Source organism: Lithobates pipiens, unplaced genomic scaffold (assembly GCF_037356315.1).
Source record: "Lithobates pipiens isolate NorthernLeopardFrog02 unplaced genomic scaffold, aLitPip1_a1.2 Scaffold_8, whole genome shotgun sequence".
In the NCBI taxonomy this organism is placed as follows: Eukaryota; Metazoa; Chordata; class Amphibia; order Anura; family Ranidae; genus Lithobates; species Lithobates pipiens.
In genome coordinates, this window is record NW_027507903.1 from 86,753,470 (window position 1) to 86,780,013 (window position 26,544).

At 45.1% G+C, this 26,544-nt stretch overlaps 1 protein-coding gene across 1 annotated transcript in view; it reads left to right on the plus strand.

Moving 5' to 3' along the window:
• MINDY2 (MINDY lysine 48 deubiquitinase 2) overlaps positions 1 to 26,544 on the plus strand; it is a 173,455-nt gene that overhangs the window by 100,406 nt on the left and 46,505 nt on the right. Inside the window, exon 7 of the mRNA XM_077472635.1 lies at positions 14,336 to 14,509. Coding sequence (XP_077328761.1) covers positions 14,336 to 14,509 — 174 coding nt within the window. The remainder of the gene's footprint in view (positions 1 to 14,335; positions 14,510 to 26,544) is intronic.

Below are 26,544 nucleotides of genomic sequence, written 5' to 3' on the forward strand. Positions count from 1 at the left end.
ACCTCCAGCTGCAGCCATATCATGTGTACACCCCCACCTGTTCCCTCTGCAGCTAAAGGGGTAGAAATTGGGGGTGGTAAAAACAGCTTAACCATGTAGTTTTACTGACCCTCCAACCTGACATGTGAACAAGCCCTTGGTTCACATCTGTGTGGCTGCGTGCTGTGTGTAGGGAAGCCCATTCAATTCAATGGACTTCCCTACTCACAAAAATGCAGGGAAAGAAGTCCCCAATCTTTTTTTTTTTTTTTTTTTATTGAGCTGCACCAAAAGAACCCCACGTTTTCCAATGTGTGGGGTACAGAGGCAAGAGAATTCTTGCTGGGCAGTGTATTAGTGCTTGGACGAACAGGCAGACAGAATTTTAATGGTTCAATGGTCGGCCCTCGTGCATGTTCACTTCATCAAATCTGGCCCTCTTTGAAAAAAGTTTGGACACCCTGAGTTAGCCTAACATGAATAGTATGCAAGCTCTTGGAGGGGATGAGAAGGGACTATATACAAAATTTTAGTAATGAAAACTGTATCATTAGCAGTAATCGGCATGGATTCATGAAGAATCATTCTTGCCAAACCAATCTATTAACCTTCTATTAGGAGGTGAGCTGCCATCTAGATAAATGAAGGCCGTAGATGTGGTGTATCTGGATTTAAAAAAAGCATTTGACAGTTTCCCATAAACGTTTACTGTACAAAGTTAGGTCCATTGTCATGGACCATAGGGTGAGTACATGGATTGAAAACTGGCTACAAGGGCGAGTTCAGAGGGTGGTGATGAATGTTGAACACTCGGAATGGTCGGGTTGGAAGTGGGGTCCCCCAGGGTTCTGTGCTGGGACCAATCCTGTTTAATTTGTTAATAAACAACCTGAAGGGTAGGGTAACAGCTTAATCTCTGTATTTGCAGATGACTCTAAGCTAAGCAGGGCAATGGCTTCTCTGCAGGATGTGGAAACCTTGCAAGAAGAGCTGAACAAAATAATGGGGTGGGCAACTACATGGCAAATTAGGTTTAATGTAGAAAAATGTAAAATAATGCGTTTAAGAGGCAAAAATATGAATGAAATCTACTCATTAGGGGTGAACCTCTGGGGCAATTTAGGACTGAAAAGGACCTGGGGATCCTAGTAGATAGGCTCAGCAATAGCATGCAATGCCAAGCTGCTGCTAATAAAGCAATCAGAATGTTAGCATGTATTAAAAAGGGGATCGACTCCAGGGATAAAGTTGGAAAAGCTGCGCTACAAAGTCTCAATGTATTAAGCCCACGGAAACTGGCATACTGACATGGAAAACAATCAACCATATGGAAACTGGAAGCCACTTGAAAATTTAAAATCACGGCAATGTGCACACACAGACAGACAGATTGCCCGACCACTATAGCTGTAGATTCTGCTTACCAGATGGCAAGCTTTAAAGTAGAGCTGCAACTAACGATTAGTTTGTCTGTCAACTAATCTATCATTAATTTTTTTCGATTAGTCATCGACTATACCAATTATTATTATTTTTTTTTTTTTTACTTAATCTAGTGTGTTCTTTTTGTGATTAGATAATTAATCCTTTGGATAACTTTACAAAAAATAAGTACAACTTCTAATATAATATTTCAACTTATTACATTTTTTCCAAAAAATACTTCAAAGTGGTTGAAGCTTTTACAGTATAAAAAAGTGCCAAAAATAAAACATAAACACTTTAGCATCAGGCACGAATAATGGCATTGCCATTAATTCAGAGCCAAAAGCATAAAAAAAATGCAACAAAAGCACTGCTGCTCTGCACTGCTGCTCAACACTGTGTGCAAAAACACACGAAAGACTTTTATACAAAAATAAAGTGCCAAAAAATAAAATGTAACACGGGCATGAGGCATGAAAATTCCATATAAATTCTGCCTAATACTTTGCAAAAGAAGCATTCTGAAAGCAAGGCATTATGTGATAACCTTACTACTTTCAACCACATAATGCCTTCAGAATGCATGTTTTGCAAAGTGTTAGGCAGAATTTATATGGGGCCTGTTGCCCTAAAGTGTTTATAAAGTAACACCACAAAAATGCTGGTCAACATACAATAACACTATGTAATCATTACATAGTGTTATTGTAGAGTGTTGATTGAGCAGTATTTTTGTGGTGTGTTACTTGTAATCGTAATGTAAAACATACCTGTAAGGTAACATAGTTTTCAAGGAACCAACCAACCAAGCCCAACAAAAGCACTGCTCAACACTGTGCAAAAATAATAGCCAATACAGTGCAAACTGAAGGCAGCCATCTCAACATAAATACAGCCCAACAAGAACAGTACAAAAGGTTGGGGGCCTGTGTTACTTACTCCATTGCAATGGAGGAAGGTTAGTATATCGACGTGCTCTGAAGGTAGGCTTGCTCTTTTTTTAGTCGCAATGTTGCCAGCAACTGAGAAAAGCCTTTCAGATGGGGTTGATGTTGCAGGCACAGACAAGTAACTCTGCCAGCATGGCCAAGATGGGAAACCTCTCTTCATTTTCCTTCCACCATTTCAGTGGATTTTCTTCCTTTGGAATAGCCTGCTCACTAAAATACATGTGTGTCTCATTCCTCACAACTTCACTGTGGGTTTCTTGATCTTGGATGTGACCAGTCATGTCATGCTCGCCATTACTGTGGTGGTCATTTGAATCTGAAGAAACAAGCAAAGTGTCGAACAGAGACACTTGGCTCTTCTCAGAAAATGTCATGTCTGCACTGGTTGACTGTTGTCCCTCACACCGATGTTGCGTTTGCTCTTGCTCATATCTTCTTTTCACTTTAAGAGCAAGAGCTTGGACCTTGAGGTGAACTTTTAAACTGTCCTCTGCTGGCAGGAATTTTAGTTTGCAGAATCTGGGGTCTAGGGCTGCTGCAATAAGACATATATTTTCTCCACCATCATCTCTGAATTTAGTTTCCCGCTCCCATCTTGATGTCATCTCCTGTGCAGCAACACTTTGGAAAGCCTTGACTGCTGCTGTCTCGCAAATTGTGCTCTGTATGGATTTATGGAGGCCCTTTACCAGAGGAGGTAGAGCGGAAGCAGTCACATAGGACTCTCCACTCAAGAAAACAGTAGCACACTCAAAAGGCTTCAGGACTTGTTCCACTTCCTCAAGTAAGCTCTACTGATCATGTTTTAAATCCAGGAAGAGCTTCCCTCGTGGTGTGACATCAGGATCGGAAAGAGTTGCAGTCACAGGCCACCTCTGTTCTAGCAGGCGGCTGGTCATGTGTAAAGTACTGTTCTAGCTTACGGATACATCATTTATTAGTGCATGCTCAGGGGTACCCATTTGTTGCTGCTTTGCTTTAAGCTTTGTAGTGGCCCGCTCACTTTTTTTTTTAAATGTTCCACAAGGCACTTTGCAACCCTCAGTGTCTTGCTGATCTGGGGATCCCTCAGGGCATGGTTGACAACTAACTGCAATGTATGACCAGCACACCTGAGAGAAGAGATGCCATGCTTTTCTTCCAAAATACGCAGAGCAGTGACAACATTTGCAGCGTTATCATGGACAACTACATTTACATTGGCCATGGATATCTCAAACTTTTCAGCTGCTCTTTCCACCCAGTTAGCAATGTTTTCAGCTGTGTGCCGATCTTCAAGTGGCATAGTGGTCAGATTGTACGATGTAAGATTCCAGTCTTCATTAATGAAGTGGCATGTGACCCCCAAGTATGCCTCTGTGGCAATACTGGTCCATGCGTCTGTGGTGAGAGCTATTTTTGATTTCACATCTTTGAGAGATGCTTTCAATCTTTCAAAATTCTCCTCGTATTTCTTCTCCATCAGCTTAGTGAAATGGGACCTGGAGGGAAGTGCGTATCCTGGGTAAAATGTGTTGATCATCTCACAAAATCCTTGACTGTCTACAATAGACAGAGGTCTCATATCTTTTACAATCATGTTGAGTATGTTATTGGTATGTGCAATGGCCATTTGGGGTGTGCAAACAGTGACATCCTTTTTATGAAAGAAGAACTCCTGTACACAGCTTTGCCTCTTCCTGAGAAAAAACAACAAAACACACAATAATTAATAAGATTTACGAACCAACTAAGCTTAACCAACATGAAATCTATGAATGCTCAATGCTAATAATGTACTTGTACTGTATTTCAAAGAGGGTACGGGTAGGGTAGTAAATCTGCATAATAAATATGAACTGAATGTGATTAATAACTATGTTTATGTTTAATTATGAATGATAATGATTATAATATAATAATATGTATTTCATCTATTTGAAAAAGTTTGAGATATCCATGGCCATATCCAAATGCAATGTTGTTGCTGCTCTGCGTATTTTGGAAGAAAAGCATGGCATCTCTTCTCTGTGCTGGTCATACATTGCAGTTAGTTGTCAATGTCAACCATGCCCTGAGGGATCCCCAGATCAGCAAGACACTGAGGGCTGCAATGCAAAGTGCCTTGTGAAACATTTAAAAAAAGTGAGATGGCCACTACAAAAAAGAAATTAGCAAAGCACAGCAACAAATATGGGTACCCCCGAGCATGCATTAATAATGATGTATCCGTAATTATTTACTAGCATATATTAATTGACCACAACGCAGTTGTAATAATTACTCCCATATTGGTCTCCCAAAACTAAAGTACTACTTACAAAGATGGCTCATCCGTTTGAGGTTGTAGAGCGCCAGAAGGTTTTCTTCTGAGGTGCTCGTGCATCACAGTAGTAATGCCGTGGTACAGCATTTGGGTTTTGCAGAGGGAACAAAGGACCATTTTATCTGGCCTCTGTTTAAAGTATTCCCATACTTTTGAAAGTCGTGGTCTGGCTTTTGGTGCTGCACTGGAACTTTCCCCGTTCCCAGGAGCAGGAGCAGCAACTGCCATTTACCCACGAGATGAAGCGAGATGAGATGAGCGTGACGCGTCAACGTATTTTCGTAGTCCATTACGTCGACACGTCGTGGCAGCTCTACTTTAAAGGCAGATGACTATAACCCAGCCTGGGCCTTTAAACTTGCAGGTGACCACAATGACAGCGATGTCGGATGGTATTGACAGTTCCCTCTCTCCTGGTAGAATGTCAGTGTGTGTTCAATGGATGCTCAGAGAAAAAAAACTGGCCATAGTATAATAAAGTCTAAAATTCCAGATTTATTTAAACAAGGTATTGCACTTACAGTTAAAAAGTAGTATAATGCGTAAAATGAATGCCGGCCGGCCGGCACAAACGGAGCCCGCCGTCCTATTCAGATCGTGTGGTGACGTCACTACGTGCCTTCCTCCAGATGCGTTTCGTCATCAGCAGACGTCAATGGGGAACAACTCCAGGGATAAAGCAACAATTCTCCCATTCTACAGGACTCTAGTCAGGCCTCACCTGGAATATGCTGTCCAGTTCTGGGCACCAGTCCTCATGAAGAATGTACTGGAAGGGCAACAAAGCTAATAAAGGGTCTGGAGGATATTCGTTATGAAGAATCGTTGCGAGCACTGAACTTATTCTCTCTGGAGAAGAGACGCTTGAGAGGGGATATGATTTAAATTTACAAATACCATACCGGTGACCCCACAATAGGGACAAAACTTTTTTGCGGAAGGGAGTTTAATAAGACACGTGGCCACTCACTAAAATTAGAAGAAAAGAGGTTTAACCTAAAACTGCGTTAAGGGTTCGTGAGTGTAAGAGTGGCAAGGATGTGAAATTCCCTTCCACAGGCGGTGGTCCCAGCGGGGGGCATTCATAGTTTCAAAAAACTATTAGATAAGCACCTGAACGACCGCAACATACAGGGATATACAATGTAATACTGACATATAATCACACACATAGGTGGGACTTGTGTCTTTTTTTTCAACCTCACCTACTATGTAATATGTAACTATCGGTGCTTGATTAACTGCAGTGGATGACAGGGAGAGACATTGTCTGATAGAGCCCTGATATCTCCTAAAGCGTACCTGTCACCTGCCTGATGCTGTCAGGTAGGGGGCTTGTTAACAATAAAGATAAAGTGGTTCTATAGGCACATTTTTATTTAAATTTTTTTATTTTTTGCATACCTGTGAAACATAATTGCACAGATCCCAGTCCGTTAACTCTTTGGCAGTGCCCCGTTTGCACTGTCCTCTCCTTCTTTCTTCAGATGCCCCATAGAAATCTGAGTGCCAGTGACTCCTGCTGCTCTTAGTTTGCATGAGACTAGGAAGAGAGAGAGCCCCACTGCTGCAGACAGTACAGCACTGAATCGAATGAGGAGTTGGGTAATTGTCTGGGGAGGGGGGGAATAGTTAATGGGGTGTTTTTTACTTTAATACAGAAAATGCAAGTACCCAGACTTTAGAACCACTTCAAAGGCTAAGTTCACCTTTTATGACGTTATACCCCTGTGTACAGGGTGTAACATGTTACTGCTGCAGCTACTTTACTAAAAAGTGTAAAAATAAAAAAATTAAATAAATAAAAAATTATTAAAACATTTTTAAAGCATCCCCAATACTCCATCACCAACTCCAATTTAAAGCGGAGTTCCACCCAAAAATGGAAAGTCCTCTTTAAGTGCTGATGACCCCCTGACATGCCACATTTGGCATGTAATTTGTTTGTGGGGGAGTGAGTAACCTGTTTTTGGAGGCACCCAGCTCCCACTTCCCTTCCTGGTGCTGTGGTGCCGGAAGGAAGATCACCTCTCCCCCTCCCTCCCTCCAATCTTGTGGGACACGTCACAGGTCCCAGAAGATTGCCCGGCCATTCACAGCACGAGGCTCGCTCATGCACAGTGTGCGCCTGGGTGTGAAGCCACAGTCGGGTGCCCACAGAATGCTGGCCCCACAGAGAGGAGGGGGAAAGGAGCGAGGCTTCCTGCACTTGCATTGCTGGACCATGGGACAGGTGAGTGTCTGATTATTAAAAGTCAGCAGCTACACTTTTAAATAAGTGGAACTCCGCTTTAAACACAGCATTAGGGTAAGCATGTGTATCTATATTTAAATCATAACTCTTTTGGGTACCATCATTTTTTTGTTCCATTTTATGCAATTTTAAGGCTTGACATGCTATCTATTTAACCACTTGCCGACCAGCCGCCGCAGTTGTACTGCAGCAACATGGCTCGGCTGTGTGAATCGCCGTTATCTTATGTTGCTTCCTTTTTTGGCCACTAGGGGTGTGCACGCACCCCCCTGCTCACCTATGGAGCCGATGCGAGTGCCCGGCAGTCGTGATCACCGCCGGGCTCTCTCAATCACTCGGAGCACGCCGAGAACCGGGATCTGTGTATGGAGACACAAAGTTTCCGGTTCTCTGAGGGGAGAAGAGACAGATCGTTTGTTCATACAGAGTATGAACAGCGATCTGTCATCTCCCCTATACAGTCACCTCCCCTTTCAGTTAGAACGCACACTAGGGAACACAACCCCTTAATCGCCCCCTAGTGTTAACCCTTTCCCTGCCAGTGAACTTTTTACAGTAATCAATGCATTTTTATAGCACTGATCGCTGTATAAATGACAATGGTCCCAAAAATGTGTCAAAATTGTCCAACGTGTCCGCCATAATGTCGCAGTCCCGATAAAAATCGCAGATCGCCGCCATTACTAGTGAAAAAATAATTATAATAATAAAAATGCCCTAAAACTATCCCCTATTTTGTACATGCTATAACTTTTGTTATCAATATACACTTATTGCAATTTTTTTTTTTTACCAAAAATATGTAGAAGAAACCAGTGCCGAATCCCAAAAAGTGCTCTGGTCAGGAAGGGGGTAAAATCTTCCGGGGCTGAAGCGGTTAATCAACACTAGGGATGAGCCGAACACCCCCCGGTTCGGTTTGCACCAGAACTTTTGAACGGACCAAAAATTTGTACGAACTTTAGAACCCCATTGAAGTCTATGGGACTCGAACGTTCGAAATAAAAAGTGCTAATTTTAATGGCTAATATGCAAGATACTGTCCTAAAAAGGGTTTGGAGACCTGGCTCCTGCCCCAGGGGACATGGGTCAATGCCTAAAATGTTTTTAAAAATGGCCGTTTTGGCAGGAGCACTGATTTTAATGACGATTAAAGTGAAAAAAAAAGTGAAATATTCCTTTAAATATCGTGCCTGGGGGGTGTCTATAGTATGCCTGTGAAGTGCCACGCGTTTCCCGTGTTTAGAACAGTCCCTGCACAAAATGACATTTAACAGAAAAAAAGTCATTTCAAACAGCTTGCGTTTTTAATGTAATATCTGGTTCCGGCAATATGGATGAAAATCATTGAGAAAAATGGCATGGGTAGCCCCCCCTGCCCATTACCAGCCCCTTTGGGTCTTGTACAGATATTAAGGGGAACCCCATACCCATATTAAAAAAAGGAAAGACGTGGGGCCCCCAGGCCCTATATACTCAGAACAGCAGTATACAGGCGGAGCAAACAAGATAGGGACTGTGTCGATTTGTTGTGTTAAAGCGGAGCTCCACCCGAATTACTACTCCTATGCCCTTAGGATTTTCTTGTTATGTAATTGCAGGATATCCCCCTTACCTTGCTGCTGTCATCTTCTGTCTTTTTCGTTTTTTAAATTTCCTGGTCCTGGAGATTCCGGATAGGGGCGGAGCGGCTGCGGATAAGGGCAGGGCTTCAGCGGCAGGTCTGCACTTCCTGTTGGCCGCACTGTCTCCTGGGATCATTTTTTCAATTTCCCAGGAGTCTGTGCGGCGCCCAGGCTCGAGTTCTCGCGCGAGGAAGGAATAGTTCCCATCACAACGGAGCAGGACTTCCTAAGACGCCGCCCGTTGTGATGGCAACCTGAGTTGTCAGCGCTCGAGTGGTTTCATCTGCGCATGCGCGAGATCGGCGATTAAACTGGCGGTGCATGCTGGGACATCAGCAGCACAGTGTCCCGGAAGACAATGCCTGTGGGCTTCACATGCCCGCAGGCAAAATGGAAAACGTCAGGAGACGTTTTTATAAAGTGTTTAGAATACGGAAAAACGGCAGCAGGAGCATTTTAAAAAAAAAAAAGTAAGTAAAAAAATTATAAAACGTACTTCTTGCAATTTCCCCAAAAAAACAAAACAGCGGTGGAACCCCGCTTTAAGTAGAATCTGTTTGTAATTTTGAACTGGTACATTTTTAAAGTGTAGCTCCGTCTTTTTTCATCTCCCTTCCTGTTGTCTCCTTCCGTTTGCAAGTAGAAGACGTTTGTAAGTTGGATGTTTGAAAGTAGGGGCCTGCCCTATATGCTCTGCAGAAATGGCGGAACAAGGTGTTGGTGTTGCCACAACATTGTAAGCCCTCAAAGTGACTCTTGGTGGGCGCTGGAGCGCCCTGCTGTGAACGATTATATCAAGAATTGTAATTACATGCCATTGTTGAACAGTGGTAGAAAAATTGACCTTTGGTGGTTGTGGTGCTGGTGCCACAACACTATAGGTCCTCACAGTTACTCTGGGTGGTCACAGGAACGGGCCCTGCTGTGAAATATTATATCAAGAATTGTAATTACATGCCCCTGTTAAACAGGGGCTGAAAAATTGGGCCTTAGGCACTGGTGCTGGTGCCACGACACTCCAACCTCTCCCATATACTCTAGTTGTAGTGCAGGAATGAGCCCTGCTGCAAAGCATTGCATCAAAAATGTTAATTAAACGCCCCTGTTAAACAGGGGCTGAAAAATTGGGCTGGTGGCATCACCCAGAACCAAAAATGTTCTTCCAACATACCAGCGGAGGAGGAAGAGGATAGACGATCAACATAACAGGACAGTCACTAAGCATCAGCATAGGCAGTCTTGAAGGGATGTGATATTTCAAAAAAAATATATATTTGGTTACATCAGCTTCAGGTGCTTGGTAGCTGTGGGTGATCCAAGACTGATTCATCTTTATGAAGGTCAGTCGATCAACCGAGTCGGTGGACAGGCGCACCCTGTGATCGGTAACAAAGCCACCAGCAGCACTGAAGGTGCGTTCTGAAAGAGCGCTGGATGCAGGACAGATCAGTAGCTCAATTGCATACTGTGCAAGCTCTGGCCAGTGATCCATCCTCAAGACCCAGTAAGCCAGAGGATTTTTGGTGGGAAAGGTGTCCAAGTCTGACCTTGCCCCTAGGTATTCCTACACCATGTAAATCAGACGCTGGCGATGGTTGCTGGAACCGATCATACCTTGGGGCTGCGGACTAAAAAATTGTCTGAACGCATCAGTCAGACGGCCACCTTCTCCACCACTCCTTCTGACCGATGCCTCAGCAACACGTTGTCCAGGACCAGGAGTTTGTAACCTCCCAGTCTCTGGGAACGCGTTGCACAGACCTTTCTGCAAGGCCTCCCGGAGATGTCTCATCCTCTGCTCCCTCTGCGACGGCAAGATAAGGTCGGCAACCTCACCCTTGTACCATGTATCAAGGAGAGTGGCCAGCCAGTAATGGTCCCTCTCCTTGATCCGAAGAATACGAGGATCCTTCCGCAGGCTTTGCAGGATCAGGGAGGCCATGCAGCATAGGTTAGCTGAGGCATTCGGTCTGGAGTCCTCTGGGTCACTAAGGACAACATGATCTGCAGCTACCTCCTCCCAGCCACGTACAAGTCCACGGGTTTCCTGGGACTGTAAATCATCCCTACAAGACTGCTTCTGCTGATGCTGAGTGCCAGTCTCCACCTCCATGCTGACACAATCATCCTCTTCCTTCTCCTCCTCCTCTTCCTGTGTGATGCGTGGGACAGCAGGAACACTTTCTGGATAAAGGGGGCCTTGAGAGGCAAGGAAGTCCTCCTCTTCCTGCCTCTGTTCTGCCTCAAGTGCCCTATCCATTATTCCACGCAGCGTATGCTCCAACAGGTGGACAAGAGGTACAGTGTCACTGATGCATGCACTGTCACTGCTCACCATCCTTGTGGCCTCCTCAAATGGTGACAGGACAGTGCATGCAGCCCTGATCATGCCCCACTGGCGTGGTGATAAAAAACCGAGCACCCCTGTCCTGGTACCGTAGTCGCACAGGTACTCATTGATGGCCCTCTGCTGCATGTGCAGCCGCTGCAGCATGGCCAACGTTGAGTTCCACCTGGTGGGCATGTTACATATAAGGCGGTTCTTGGGCAGGTTCAACTCCATTTGGAGCTCAGCCAGCCGAGCACAGGCATTAAATGATCGGCGGAAATGCACACAGACTTTCCTGGCCTGCTTCAGGACATCCTGTAAGCCTGGGTACCTGCCCAAGAATCGCTGCACCACCAGGTTAAGGACGTGAGCCACACAGGGCACATGGGTCAGTTGTCCCTGTCGGACGGTGGATAGGAGGATGGTGCCATTGTCGCAAACCACCATTCCTGGCTTAAGCTGGCGTGGCGTCAACCATCTCTCGGCTTGCCCCTGCAGAGCTGACAAAATATCTGCTCCAGTGTGGCTCCTGTCCCCCAAACAAACCAGCGCAAGCACGGCATGGCATTGTTTTGCCTGCGTACTTGCGTAGCCCCTGGAACACCTACGGAGCACCGCTTGTTCTGAGGACAGAGCACTGGAAGAGGCCATGGAGGAGAGAGGTGTGTCACAACCAGTAGTAGCATTTTGGAGGCGTGGTGGCGGAACAACCTCCAACACTACTGCACCTTGTCCTGCATCCTTCCCAGCAGCCAGAAGAGTGACCCAATGGGCCGTGAAAGACAGGTAACGTCCCTGTCCATGCCTGCTGGACCATGAGTTGGCGGTAATATGCACCTTACCGCTGACCGCCCTGTCCAGCGAGGCAAGGACTTTGCCTTCCACATGCCGGTAGAGAGCCGTAATCTCCTTCCATGAGAAAAAGTGGCATTTGGGGACCTGCCACTGAGGAACCGCACATTGTACAAACTCACGGAAGGGGGCCAAGTCTACCAACTGAAAAGGCAGCAGTTGAAGTGCTAGCAATTTAGCCAAGCTAGCATTCAACCGCTGGGCATGTGGATGGCTGGGAGTGAACTTCTTTCGACGGTCCAGCAGCTGGGGCAGGGACATTTGCCTGCTATAATCAGACGTGGGTGTACTGCTAGCAGAGTGCCCGCAAGCACTTGGCTGTGACACACCTAATTCTACACCTTCATTCCTCTCAGAGCAGGTTTCAGAGAGGACTGAAGGTTTAGTGGGGTTGAAGATCCCAGCTGATGAGGAGCAAGGAGAGGTCCGCTTTGTTCTTTGGTGTGGGTCTTTGAGGTACGCTTGCCAACGAGCTGCATGGCAGGTCAACATATGTCTGGTCAAGCATGTGGTGCCCAAGCGGCTGATGTTTTGGCCACGCGAGATACGCTTGAGACATATGTTGCAAATAGCAGCAGTACGATCTGATGCACTTGTCTCAAAAAAAGGCCCACACCAAAGAACTTTTAGAATAACGCGCAGAGGTAGCGCCCTGCACAGGCGGAGCTCTGCGGTGTGATTCAGTCGGTGCGCTGCCCCTAAGCTGGCCCCCGGAGGGCATCCTGCCTCATTGGACATGTGCCTCCTCCTCCTCCTCTCTCCTACCAGGCACCCACGTGGAGTCAGTGCCCTCATCATCCCCTCCCTCTTCATCGCTGGAGCAAACCTGGCAGTATGCTGCAGCTTGTGGAACATGACTGCCAGATTGCTGTCCTTCTTGAGCATCCCCTCTCTCTGTGCTCATGCTACTGCCTTCCTCTAGCTGAGTATCATCATCAGAGCCTACAAAACACTGGGCATCCTCCTGGACCATGTACCCAACACTGTGCTCAAAGAGTTCAGGGGACTCCTCAGGAGGACGTGGTGGGTCTATGGAAGAAGTCACTGATGATGACATTGAGACGAGGGAAGACGATGCGTTGGCAGCTGCTTTGCTAGTACACTGAGCCTGGGTGAGAGAGGATGAGGAGGATGAAGAGGGCTTGGTCATCCACTCTACCAAGTCTTCAGCATGATGCGGCTCAACACGTCCAGCTGCCGAAAAGGACAAGCGTGTCCCATGGCCACTGGTTTAGCCTTAAAGTAGAACTATAGACAACCTTATTTTTTTAATTTTGAATAGTGTAAGGGAGGGTTATAACCCCTGTCAGAATTTTATTTTATTTGCCATTTGTGTCCTATTTTGGAGATTTATCTTCACTTCTTGTCCCAAAGCCAAACTTGAAGTGAGATGAGATCTCTGTAAATTAAAGTAATTTCTTGGGACCCCCCCGGTCATTAGAACCAGTGTACCCATTGGAAGATTTCCCTCTATTACTTTTTTGGGGGCAACCCAAAATTTGGGATTTTCTTTTACTTTCACTTGAAATGATGATGGTGAACAGAACAAATGGAGAGGGTGAATATCCTTAACAGGGACTCGGACAGCAAAAAACAAACTCAATCCAAAACTAAAAAAAAAAAGTTTTGCCTTTTAGTTATACTTTTATACTTACTAAAAGTCAGTGAGGGACATGCTGTGTTTTGTCCCCACCTCTACCATTCTATATTTTTGCCTGAGGAACCATTCAAAGTAAAGCTGGCCTTACACTGATACAACATTTTTTTTTTTAATGCAGCTTACCTTTTTTAGATGCTCTATTCTGGAACCTTCAGCACTGTGAAATCCTACATAGTTCTCTTTGTTTATGATGGGTCTGTGCATCCGTGTTTGCAATAATCAATTGTCTGTACCATGCAGGCAGATCCTAATGCTGTGTACTCACAATCTGACTTTCCGGCAGACTAGGTCCGACAGTCTTTTCAGCGGAGTTCCGACTGACTTTCCGAATGAACGGACTTGGACACACACAATTACACCACAGTCCAAAGGATTCAAACGTGATGACGTACGATCGGACTAGAATAGGATTCATAGCCAGTAGCCAATAGCTGCCCTAGCGTCAGTTTTTGTCTGTTGGACTAGCATACAGACTAACTGATTTTTCGACTGGACTTGATTCCATTGGAAAGATTTTAAACATGTTCTAAATCTAAAGTCTGTCTGATTCTTAGACGGCAAAGGTCCGATGAAGCCCACACACGATCGTTGGACCTTTGCTGTAGTCTGGTCATGTGTACAGGGCATTATTCTCCGCTGTAACTAGATTTGAACACTGTTCTAACAAAATGCTAAAGGTTTAGTGGCTCGACTTCTTGCATTGTACATTAATGAGAGAGCTCGTTCTGTCCTTGTTCAGGATTACTTGGTCAGCCAAGACATCTCCCAAGCAACATCCAAAAGGTTGTTTACAAGAACATTTTACTGAAGAGCTATTAGGGAATCTTCTGTGGGTTATAATGTAATCAATATTAAAGACTTTTCAGCTCCCAGTGATCATCTTTCCTCCCATCAGTAAATAACATTGCTTTCTTGGGTTATGGTGCAAATGAAAAACAATGTTGCTTATTTTTTAGGGACTGCTGTACTTGCTTGTCACGGACCAAGGTTTTCTTACAGAAGAGAACATTGTCTGGGAAAGTCTACACAATGTGGATGGAGATGGAAACTTTTGTGATTCAGATTTCCACTTAAGACCTCCAACTGATCCAGAGACGGTTTACCAAGGGCAGCAAGATCAAATTGATCAGGTATGTGAAAGGGTGCAGTAAAGTCAAAACATCTTTGTGCAAATTTGTGTCTAAGACATGGAGATATGAACCGACCGAACAGGACTGGGACCGAAACGGGGTCGGGTGGTTTGTTTGCAGCCCCCCAAAAAAATAAATTAAGCACCGGCCACTACTGGGGCGACTCCAGGAGGCCATCAGAAGAGAAGCATCTCCATTGTTTAAGGTTTCTAAATAAAGTTGTAATGTCCTCAAAGCATACTGACCAACCAAAAACAGTTAATGGAAAGGTTCTGCTGTTCTAAACGAAAGTGACACCATTGTTGTGTGCTTGGTTGAATGGATTCAGTGTAAAGTGTTATCCATTTGCAAAATTTTTTTATAATATGTCCTATATATTTTTTTTTAACAGAAAAATATCCAATATATTAGTAGTATGCTGATGTTCCCACTTTCCTTCACATTCTTAAGGGCTGTTGCTTTTTAGACTCTTAGTTTGGGGTTTCACAACATGTAATTAATTTCCACATTGTTAATTGGTTACTGCTAATGCTCCCTGGATCCCCTCCATGTAGGATGCCACCAGAACATTTGTACCTTAAAAGCAAACAAGGTATCCTCAAATTTTTGCTGTTTGGTATGTAAGGGATGTGGCACACTTAACATGGATGGCATCTATAATTGACTAAGTTAAGTAGATTTTTTTTTTCTTCATTTTTTTACGGTCTTTGTAACTGGGGGCATGTCAGGGATGTGTCCTTTGCATACTTTGTGCTGGAAAGTGTCCCTCATTCCTGTTTCAGAAAGTTTGGAGGTATGTTCTTTGAGTCTGCTGACTCATTGGCTTACAATGTAAAAAAAAAGAACAGCTAAGGAGAGCTATTGTGTATCGATGCAAAGCAAAAGGCAGTTGATAAGGAAATATGGCTGTCCCCATGATGTTAAAGTGGATGTAAACCCTCACATATACCCAGTGAAGTGAACGGCCTCAGATGAAACAAATCCACCTACATACATTTTACATGCTTTCAGCTTTATATATTCTTTAGAAAGCTCAGATCGTGTTAGGGGATTTTCTCTTCCTTATTAGCACTGCATTGGAGCCTGTGCATACAGCCAAGACCGCTAAATGGAGGAAAGGCACACACTCCCTCTCCTCATAGGTAGAGACTTTCAGAGCTGATCGTTGAATAGTTCAGGGCTCTGCTAATCTATTTATAGCATCCTCCCCAATACAAAACTCATGCTGCTTTTATCATATGTGGCGGAGAACTTTCCAGGAGTTATCAGGCTGATAACAGAAGAACGGAGCTGGAGACAGCTATGGAACATAGTGCTTTGGAGAGAGATGAAACACTGCAGCGATATGTGCCCAGCTCAAATTTCATGAATTGGGTTTACATCCACTTTAAGATCTATTCATATATGTAATGTTTTTTTAGAACAATAACACACAAGATTATTTTACATCAGGCTGATTGCTTTTGCGTGCATGAATTTATGAGAAATAAAGGAAAGGACTATAGATTCCCTTTTAAGGAATGGGCAAAATGTTTAAACTGATCCTGTAAAAGTGTTATTTATTCTCAGTAGGGGTGCACTGAATGGAAATTTTGGTGCCGAAACCAGAAATCAAGGATGCACTAGGCCAAAAACCGATACCGAATTTTTTTTTCCAGATTTTTATATATAATTGTATTATATTCAACTTTTTAATAATATCATCAATTTAAATTAATATGAATTTATTTTTTGCTATTATTGGCACCTTTAGTGCAAGAAAGGGCAAGAAAAATGCAGTCTGCAGTCTCTAACCATCTCTTGTATCATGTCTGCATTCTCTTACTTAAACACATTGCTAATAGTAGCAAAATTTCCATTCTGTGTACCTCTAGCAGATATGATACAGGAGGTGGTCAGAGACTGCAGACATGATACAAGAGATCAATGCAGCCTCACCAGTGTCCATCAGATGCAGCCTACCAATGCCCATCATATACAGCCTCACCAGGGCCTGTCATATGCAGCCTGGCAGTGCCCAGCAGCTTCAACAGGGCCTGTCATTTGCAGCCTGCCTGTGCCCAGCAGCCTCACCAGTGCCCATCATATGCAGCCTACCAGTGCCCAGCAGCCTCACCAGTGACAATCATATGCAGCCTGCCTGTGCCCAGCAACCTCACCAGTGCCCAGCAACCTCACCAGTGCCCGTCAAATTTAGCTACCAGTGCCCAGCAGCCTCACCAGTGCCCATTAAAAGCAGCATGCCTGTGTCCGGATCAGAGTGGCGATTTCCGCGTGTCACGGAGCAGGTTTTGACTTGCCTGGACGGCAGTAACAATGTCCCGCCTCCTGTGATCACGTCACACCGATTCAGTGTCCCACCATTGGATCACTGCACGTCTATCACAGGAGGAGGGACATTGTTACTACGCCCCAGACAATTCAGCTCTGTGACACAAGGAGATCGTGGCGAGGAGGGGGGGGGGGACTGGTGCACGCCAGGGTGACACTTCTGTAATGAGCAGCACCCGGGGTGGACCCCGCCCCCTTTCGTTATCAGTTGTTTTTTTCTATCAGCCAAATGAAAAAACACATTTTTCGGCCTATAATTTTCGGCAGACGAAATTTCGGTACACCTCTAATTCTCAGTTCAGATCATGCGCATGTTGTGGGTGTAGGGCAGCCTATTTATTAATGGCATCCCATGCATCTGCTAAAGTGCAACACGTTTCTCTGCAGTTTGGAAAGGTAGGCAATTTGCATGTGTCCCCCACATAGAGATGTGAAACTACAGTGCCTTGCGAAAGTATTCGGCCCCCTTGAACTTTTCAACCTTTTGCCACATTTCAGGCTTCAAACATAAAGATATAACATTTTTATTTTTTGTGAAGAATCACCAACAAGTGGGACACAATTGTGAAGTGGAACGAAATCTATTGGATTTTTAAAACTTTTTTAACTAATAAAAAAATGAAAAGTGGGGCGTGCAAAATTATTCGGCCCCCTTGCGTTAATACTTTGTAGAGCCACCTTTTGCTGTGATTACAGCTGCAAGTCACTTGGGGTATGTCTCTATCAGTTTTGCACATCGAGAGACTGAAATTCTTGCCCATTCTTCCTTGCAAAACAGCTCGAGCTCAGTGAGGTTGGATGGAGAGCATTTGTGAACAGCAGTTTTCAGCTCTTTCCACAGATTCTCGATTGGATTCAGGTCTGGACTTTGACTTGGCCATTCTAACACCTGGATACGTTTATTTGTGAACCATTCCTTTGTAGATTTTGCTGTATGTTTGGGATCATTGTCTTGTTGGAAGATAAATCTCCGTCCCAGTTTCAGGTCTTTTGCAGACTCCAACAGGTTTTCATCCAGAATGGTCCTGTATTTGGCTGCATCCATCTTCCCCTCAATTTTAACCATCTTCCCTGTCCCTGCTGAAGAAAAGCAGGCCCAAACCATGATGCTGCCACCACCATGTTTGACAGTGGGGATGGTGTGTTGAGGGTGATGAGCTGTGTTGCTTTTACGCCAAACATATCGTTTTGCATTGTGGGCAAAAAGTTCGATTTTGGTTTCATCTGACCAGAGCACCTTCTTCCACATGTTTGATGTGTCTCCCAGGTGGCTTGTGGCAAACTTTAGACGAGACTTTTTATGGATATCTTTGAGAAATGGCTTTCTTCTTGCCACTCTTCCATAAAGGCCAGATTTGTGCAGTGTACGACTGATTGTTGTCCTATGGACAGACTCTCCCACCTCAGCTGTAGTTCTCTGCAGTTCATCCAGAGTGATCATGGGCCTCTTGGCTGCATCTCTGATCAGTCTTCTCCTTGTCTGAGCTGAAAGTTTAGAGGGACGGCCAGGTTTTGGTAGATTCGCAGTGGTCTGATACTCCTTCCATTTCAAAATGATCGCTTGCACAGTGCTCCTTGGGATGTTTAAAGCTTGGGAAATCTTTTTGTATCCAAATCCGGCTTTAAACTTCTCCACAACAGTATTACGGACCTGCCTGGTATGTTCCTTGGTCTTCATGATGCTCTCTGCGCTTTCAACAGAACCCTGAGACTATCACAGAGCAGGTGCATTTATACAGAGACTTGATTACACACAGGTGGATTCTATTTATCACCATCAGTCATTTAGGACAACATTGGATCATTCAGAGATCCTCGCTGAACTTCTGGAGTGAGTTTGCTGCACTGAAAGTAAAGGGGCCGAATAATTTTGCACGCACCACTTTTCAGTTTTTTATTTGCTAAAAAAGTTTAAAATATCCAATAGATTTCGTTCTACTTCACAATTGTGTCCCACTTGTTGGTGATTCTTCACAAAAAATAAAAATTTTATATCTTTATGTTTGAAGCCTGAAATGTGGCAAAAGGTTTAAAAGTTCAAGGGGGCAGAATACTTTCGCAAGGCACTGTAAACGTATAATTTAAACATGGGAATAAGCAGAGGCCGATAGCTGTTAGATATTGTAACCACAATGAAAACTATTGATTAACTATAAATTATTTAACCACTTAAGGACCGAGCCTCTTTCTGAGATTTGGTGTTTTACAAGTTAACATCAGTTTTTTTTGCTAGAAAATACCAAACATTATATATATATTTTTCGAACACCCTAGAGAATAAAATGGCGGTCGTTCCAATACTTTCTGTCATACCGTATTTGCGTAGTGGTCTTTTTTGAATCAAAAAAATAAGACAACAGTAAAGCTAGCTCAATTTTTTTTAGAATGTGGAAGATAATGTTACGCCGAGTATATTGATACCCAACATGTCACGCTTCAAAATTGCGTCCGCTTGTGGAATAGCGCCAAAATTTTACCTTTAAAAATCTCAATTTTGCCAAAAATTCTACAAGCTGCATGTTTTGAGTTACAGAGAAGGTCTAGGGCTATAATTATTGCTCTCGCTCTAACAATTGTGGTGATACTTCACATGTGTGGTTTGAACACAGTTTTCATATGCGGACGCTGCTCACGTATGCATTTGCTTCTGCATGCGAGCTCGGCGGGACGCAGTTCAAGGTTAAACCTCTTTTCTTCCAGTTTTAGTAAGTGGCCACAAGTCTTGTTAAACTCCCTTCCACAAAAAAGTTTTGTCCCTATTGTTGGGTCACCAGTACGGTATTTGTAAATTAAAATCATATCCCCTCTCAAGCGTCTCTTCTCCAGAGAGAATAAGTTCAGTGCTCACAACCTTTTTTCATAACTAATATCCTCCAGTCCTTTTATTAGTTTTGTTGCCCTTCTTTGTACTCGCTCCATTTCTAGTACATCCTTCCTGAGGACTGGTGCCCAGAACTGGACAGCATACTCCAGTTAAGGCCGGACCCCGGGCCAGATTAACATAGGGGCTATTGCAGCTGCAGCTCCAGGCCCCTCCCTCAATATAGGCCCATGGCAGTGGCTTATCTGTGTTTCTTCCTGAAGGAAGAGGAGCCCTCTGTGCACTGCACACATGGAGGAGACAAGTGTCAGCCACTGCAGCGGAGTCCTGTCTCTGCCGATGCATGCCTCCTATCACAGGATCTGTTCCACTCACACAGTGTTCTAAAAGCCGTAGGCAGCAGTCTGGGGGTGGGGCGCTGATGTCATCCTAACCAGCAGGAGCCCGGGAGGAAGGAAATCTGCCATGCTGTTGAGATGAGGTTAGTAAACTCATTAGGGAGGGAGGATTGTTTAGAAACTGACCTGAGGGGTGTACTGATTGTGCTAGGGGACAGAGTGCTGCTCCCCCCCATGTAATGTGCTCTCTTGTGCCCACCATGTCATGTACGGTGCCATGAAGTGCCCACTATGTCATGTGCAGTGCCCCCCACTGTCATGTGCAGTGCCATGCAGTGCCCACTATGTCATGTGCAGTGCCATGCAGTGCCCACTATGTCATGTGCAGTGCCCACCATGCCATGTGCTTTGCCATGCAGTGCCCCCATGTAATGTGCAGTGCCCACCAAGTCACGAGCTGTGCCTTGCAGTGCCCACTATGTCATGCGGTGCCTTGCAGTGCGCACCATGTTGTGCTGTGCCATGCAGTGTCTGTCATGTAATGTGTACTATAAAATAAAAGTCAGAAATATGCAGTACTCCTGAACCCAGCGCTCAATCAAAATATGTAGCCTGCACCTTCAGCCACTAATATAAAATACAAAATCTGCTGCAATCCACGTCATCCTGGGACTCATCGTGGTGGGTGGTTCGTTTGGAACTCTGATTGGCGGTGAGATTGACGCTAATACTGTCACATGCTGGTTACCTTTTTAAATTCTTGTAAGCATAATTTGTAAGACGGGGATTGGTTACTTTCAATAAACCGTTTGACACTATGGAAAGTATCCCCTTGTATTCTTACATGATACATCCACCTCATTGTACCTGGTAAGGGGAGCAGATTCCCCAGTAAGAGCATAGCAGCCTTACAATTGGAAGGATTCTACAGGTCCAATTAACACTTACCTCTGGTAAGCAAATATACAAAGGGGCGTGCATGAGGTGGAATGGTGAAAGTGTGACAGCAAATGATTCAAAGTATAAGATCTTGTCTGGATCAGAAGCATCTCACCATGTCTTGACTTGTTATATATTTCACGTCATTGAACTGTCAATAGGAGAACCGGACATACACTTTTTTTTTATGCTCATTGCTAATAGATTGTTGGACATTTCAATGAAAATCACAGTTCATGGTTTATGTATGGTGTGATCTCACATGAGGATTTTTTACTGTAGTATATGAGTTGTCATATTTTTGAATATTTTATGCTATTCATATGGACCACCCTCTGAATATGAGCGACTGTGCTCCCTCTTCAGGACCCCCAAACATCTACTCTCTTCGATGTTATAAATCAATCCACGCATTGCTACACGATAGACTCCCATCATATAGTCGAACACGGGCCATCTTTCTGGGGAAAGAGTTTACAATTAAAGATTGGCAGACCTTCTTTCACTTTACACACAAGTCTATAATTTCTCTTTCTTGAGCATAACAATAAATCGTAAAGTCCTTTCTAGATGCTACAGGGACCCCTTATCGCTACATAGGATGTTTCCAGAGATGTCAGCCTCCTGTTGGAGATGTGGCTTGACAGAAGGAAATTATTTACATGTTTGGTGGGAGTGCAGTGGGACACGCCTATTTTGGTCCAAAGTCTTTACTATTTATAATAAAATCTATCAGGATTCCCTGACGCCAACCCCTGAAATAGCACTTCTGTCAATATCCGGGATCGATATCGTCTCGGAAACGATGCCTACTATGATTTTTCCTTTCTGCAGCGAGGCAATTAATCCTTCTTTTTTGGAAAACTGACAAGTCCCTTTCACTGTCACTGTGGGTCTCCATCGTCAACAATATTATGCGAATGGTGGAGATGCTTACGCTGGATAACGATACCTTTGAGAAGTTCAAAATCCTCTGGTGTGTGTGTGCCTTGACTACTCCACCTCCACTGCTCTTAAAAACATGCTATAACTAAACCATTAGTATACTCACCTAATAATTTTTTTTTTTTTAACCCTCCCCCATTGTCTAGACATGAGAGAGTCTGCATTCTTTCTTTCCTAATATTTCTTAGGCCTCCCTAGGCCTTGACCTTACTTCCCTTTTCCTCTCCCTTTTAATCTTGCATAGATCACACACAGTACTTGCTTTATGGTTTCACCACTTAATATAAATATCAGTGACATGGCAGCCTCTTCTCCCTGCTATGTTGCCTTGCAATGTTATCACCTGTTTACTTGAAAGCCTTTATCGTTGCTCACTCAAACAGTTTTATTTGTGTAAAACCCATTGTTGTATTAATACTTATGATGGAAACAAATAATAAAAATACATATTTACCTATAAATCCCTAAAGATTTTGATAAAGCAATTAGAACTGGGTTGAAGTAAGAAGGCTAAAAGAGTAAGAAACTGGCTTAGTATGGTTATGGAAGGGCATCTTTGGAGACTCTCTGGGGCAAATTTGTAAAGCAGTTAATGTGGACTCAAGCAAGTGAATGTGAATGGCACCTATGAAAAATCATGACATGCATTTCCTCTATATCCTTATAAATGCAGATAAGACAGTGCCAGTGTGAATGAGACACTAGAAATAATCTGTTGCACCATCAAAATAAGACCTGTATCATACAGATCACTACTGTTTTGTCAGTTAGCCTTATAAATTGATCCATGAAAGATGCCATCTGACCATCAGTTCAGAGGTCAGTGATGCATTCTGTGCTTGTGGCAATGTGGCTTTTTGAGTGGAGTACCGCGGGTTGCTACTTTTTGGAATACAACATACAATCCTTTAACTTCTGTAAATTAATATTACAGAATGTGTTTTTAAAATTTTAAGGTATATACAGCAAGTATAATAAGTATTGAACACATCACCATTTTTCTAGGTAAATATGTTTCTAAATGTGCTATTGACATTAAATTTTCACCACGTGTTGGTCCATAAATACAAAGAAACCAAAACAAATAAGTTCAGAAATGAAGTTATGTGTAATAAAATGGAATGACAAAGGGAAAAAAGTATTGAACAAGCTAACTGAAATCTATTTAATACTTTGTACAAATCCTCTGGTAATGACAGTGTCAGGAAAGGACTCACTTGCTGGTGGCACTGTGGCTCCCAGATCCATAGGATGCAGTTCCAGTGTCCACCAGCCAGTTTCTCCCAGCAGATCGATTATACAGGGAATTAGGCTGCACCTGATATAGACTGCTGGGGGTATATAAGCCCGCCTTTTCCCTGCAAGCTGTGTCCCTGCCTGAGTACGATCTGTTCCTGATCCTGTACCCTGATCTGGAGACTTGTCCCCCTGGAACCTGCTTCCTGTTCCCAGTTCCTGTCTTCCTGTTCCCCTTGTCCCTTGTCCCTGTCCTATTTTGCTCATGTGTGTTCCCCCCCACTTGTATATAGTTATGTTATTATATGGGGTCTTGGCTGCGTTACGTTTACTTTCCACTTGCTAGTTTATGATTTACTGGTGTTGGTATTTGAAGTGTGTCATTATCGGAATAAATATATTTTCACTTACTCATCTGGTCCTGTTTCCTTTAGGAGCATCCAACCGACCTGATCACCCCTGCTGGATGCCTGCATGTGGTATCCCCGACAAAATACTGAAGCCATACAGTCAGATCGGCTGCACCTGGGAATTACGTCTAAGCATTTGCTAATTACTGCAAGATGCGTTCTGAGGAGGTTCTATATTTTTCACTGCTTGTAACAGAAGACAAGGAATATCGCTGCCAAATTTTGAAAGAGCAGACTAGGGAGCATTTGTTGAAATGCATCCTTCTGGCACGCTCTCTTGTTGGTCAAGGCAGATTTTTGTTTGAAGAAATTCAGCCACTCATTCAAATCTGTGCAGCATTGGCTTTGTTTAGTATCCCTAATGGTAGCTATGATTCTCCTCCTTTTGGTGGTCCTTTTAGGCTCAGGTAGCATCTCTGGTGTGGTTATTGGAGGATGATTCAGCTTATTTCTTTTAGCACTATTCAGCATTTTCCCTACAGGTACAGGAGTCTAAACGGAATTTTGTGTAACCATTACTGCAGGCATGGTCAGATATATTGCACTCAACCTCCGCCAGCTTGCAACAACCCATTCCTGCTGCTAGACACCTGTCTGCTCAAATATCTGTCTCTCTCTCTCTATCAACCACAGTTGCAGCCCAATATACCCTGCTACCAACTACGTGTCAGTACCCTGTTTCCGCCTGCTGCACCTACCCTGCCTTTAACCCATTTACCTCTTCTCAGCTGCCTGCAAAGATCTCCCTTAGCAACTGCTCCCTCTTTTTTTTTTTTCCATTCTCTAGCTCTTCTCTTCCATCAGCTGCACCCCCTTTTTACAGCCCTGCATTCACATACAGAACTTCAGTGGCTAAACCCAAAAAGAACAGAAGTTTTTCCCAGCCCGAACAATCCTGTCACTATCCAATCCTGCTTTTACACTAGCCGATCTCTTCCAGTCTGCCCCCACGCCAGCCGATCTGTTCCAGTCTGCCCCCATGCCAGACGATCTGTTCCAGTCTGCCCCCCCACGCCAACCGATCTGTTCCAGTCTGCCCCCCCCATGCCAGCCGATCTGTTCCAGTCTGCCCCTCCCCACGCCAGCCGATCTGTTCCAGTCTGCCCCCCCCCCACGCCAGCCGATCTGTTCCAGTCTGCCCCCCCCCCCACGCCAGCCGATCTGTTCCAGTCTGCCCCCCCCCCACGCCAGCCGATCTGTTCCAGTCTGCCCCCCCCCCCACGCCAGCCGATCTGTTCCAGTCTGCCCCCCCCACGCCAGCCGATCTGTTCCAGTCTGCCCCCCCCACGCCAGCCGATCTGTTCCAGTCTGCCCCCCCCACGCCAGCCGATCTGTTCCAGTCTGCCCCCCCACGCCAGCCGATCTGTTCCAGTCTGCCCCCCCACGCCAGCCGATCTGTTCCAGTCTGCCCCCCCACGCCAGCCGATCTGTTCCAGTCTGCCCCCCCACGCCAGCCGATCTGTTCCAGTCTGCCCCCCCCCACGCCAGCCGATCTGTTCCAGTCTGCCCCCCCCCCACGCCAGCCGATCTGTTCCAGTCTGCCCCCCCCCCACGCCAGCCGATCTGTTCCAGTCTGCCCCCCCCACGCCAGCCGATCTGTTCCAGTCTGCCCCCCCCCCCACGCCAGCCGATCTGTTCCAGTCTGCCCCCCCACGCCAGCCGATCTGTTCCAGTCTGCCCCCCCACGCCAGCCAATCTGTTCCAGTCTGCCCCCCCACGCCAGCCGATCTGTTCCAGTCTGCCCCCCCCCCCCCCACGCCAGCCGATCTGTTCCAGTCTGCCCCCCCACGCCAGCCGATCTGTTCCAGTCTGCCCCCCCACGCCAGCCGATCTGTTCCAGTCTGCCCCCCCACGCCAGCCAATCTGTACAAGCCTGCTGCCCAGCCTGATGTTCCGGTGCCCCCTGCCCAGCCTGATGTTTCGGTGCCTGCTGCCCAGCCCAATGTGCCTCTGCCCGCTGCCCTAGCGACACTTTACCGCTAACGTGCCCCCCCCGCCCCAGTGTGAAAGTAGCCTAACTGGCCTCCTGTTCCCCTTGTCATGTGTGTTCCTCCCACTTGTATATACGATAGTTAGTTATTATATGGGGCCTTGCGGCTTCACAGCTTTTTTCCTACTATGCATGCGCAAGTCACGCTGTGTGTTCTGAACGATCCCTGCTGTCTTCTGGGATGTGTCTCTTCCAGAAGACAGCCGGGGGGGGAGGAGGAAGGGCTGGACATGGTGTTGTTCGCCGCAGAATCTGCACTGCTCTTTCACCGAAAAGAGGGAGCAAATACCTGGATTTGACAGGTATCTGCTCCCCCCTCTCTCCTGAAAGGTGCCAAATGTGACCTCAGAGGGTAGAGGAACCGGATCAGCAGAAGTCCCATTTTTGGGTGGAACTCCGCTTTAATAAATATATATTTCACGTACTCATCTGGTCCTGGTTCCTTTAGGTGTAGCCAACTGGTCTGATCACCCATGCTGGGTGCCTGCATGTGGTATCCCTGACACAGCCTCAAGGCATCTCCCCTCCTGTATGGTGAAACTAGTCGCATGCATTGCTCAGGTGTGATTTTGGCCCATTCTTCCACACAGTCTTCAAATCTTGAAGGTTCCATGGGCCTCTTCTATGAACTCTGATCTTTAGTTCTTTCCATAGTTTTTCTATTGAATTCAAGTCAGGTGATTGGCTGGGCCATTCTAGCAGCTCTATTTTTTTATTTCTTCCTTTGAAACCAATTGAGAGTTTCCTTGGCTTTTTGTTTGGGACCATTGCTTTGCTGAAATGTCCACCCTCATTTCATCTTCATCATCGTGGTAGATGGCAGCAGATTTTTATAAAGAATGTCTGAATGCTGAAAAACAGCCCCACACCATTATTTATTTTCTTGCATCAGGAGACACAGAGCCGTAGTACCTACTATGTGGGTTATATCGGCGTATCAGGTGCTGGACACTGGCATGCCCCTTAAGGCGTAAACTTGCCCCATATAACCCCTCCCACTACTGGGAGTCCTCAGTTTTTTCGCC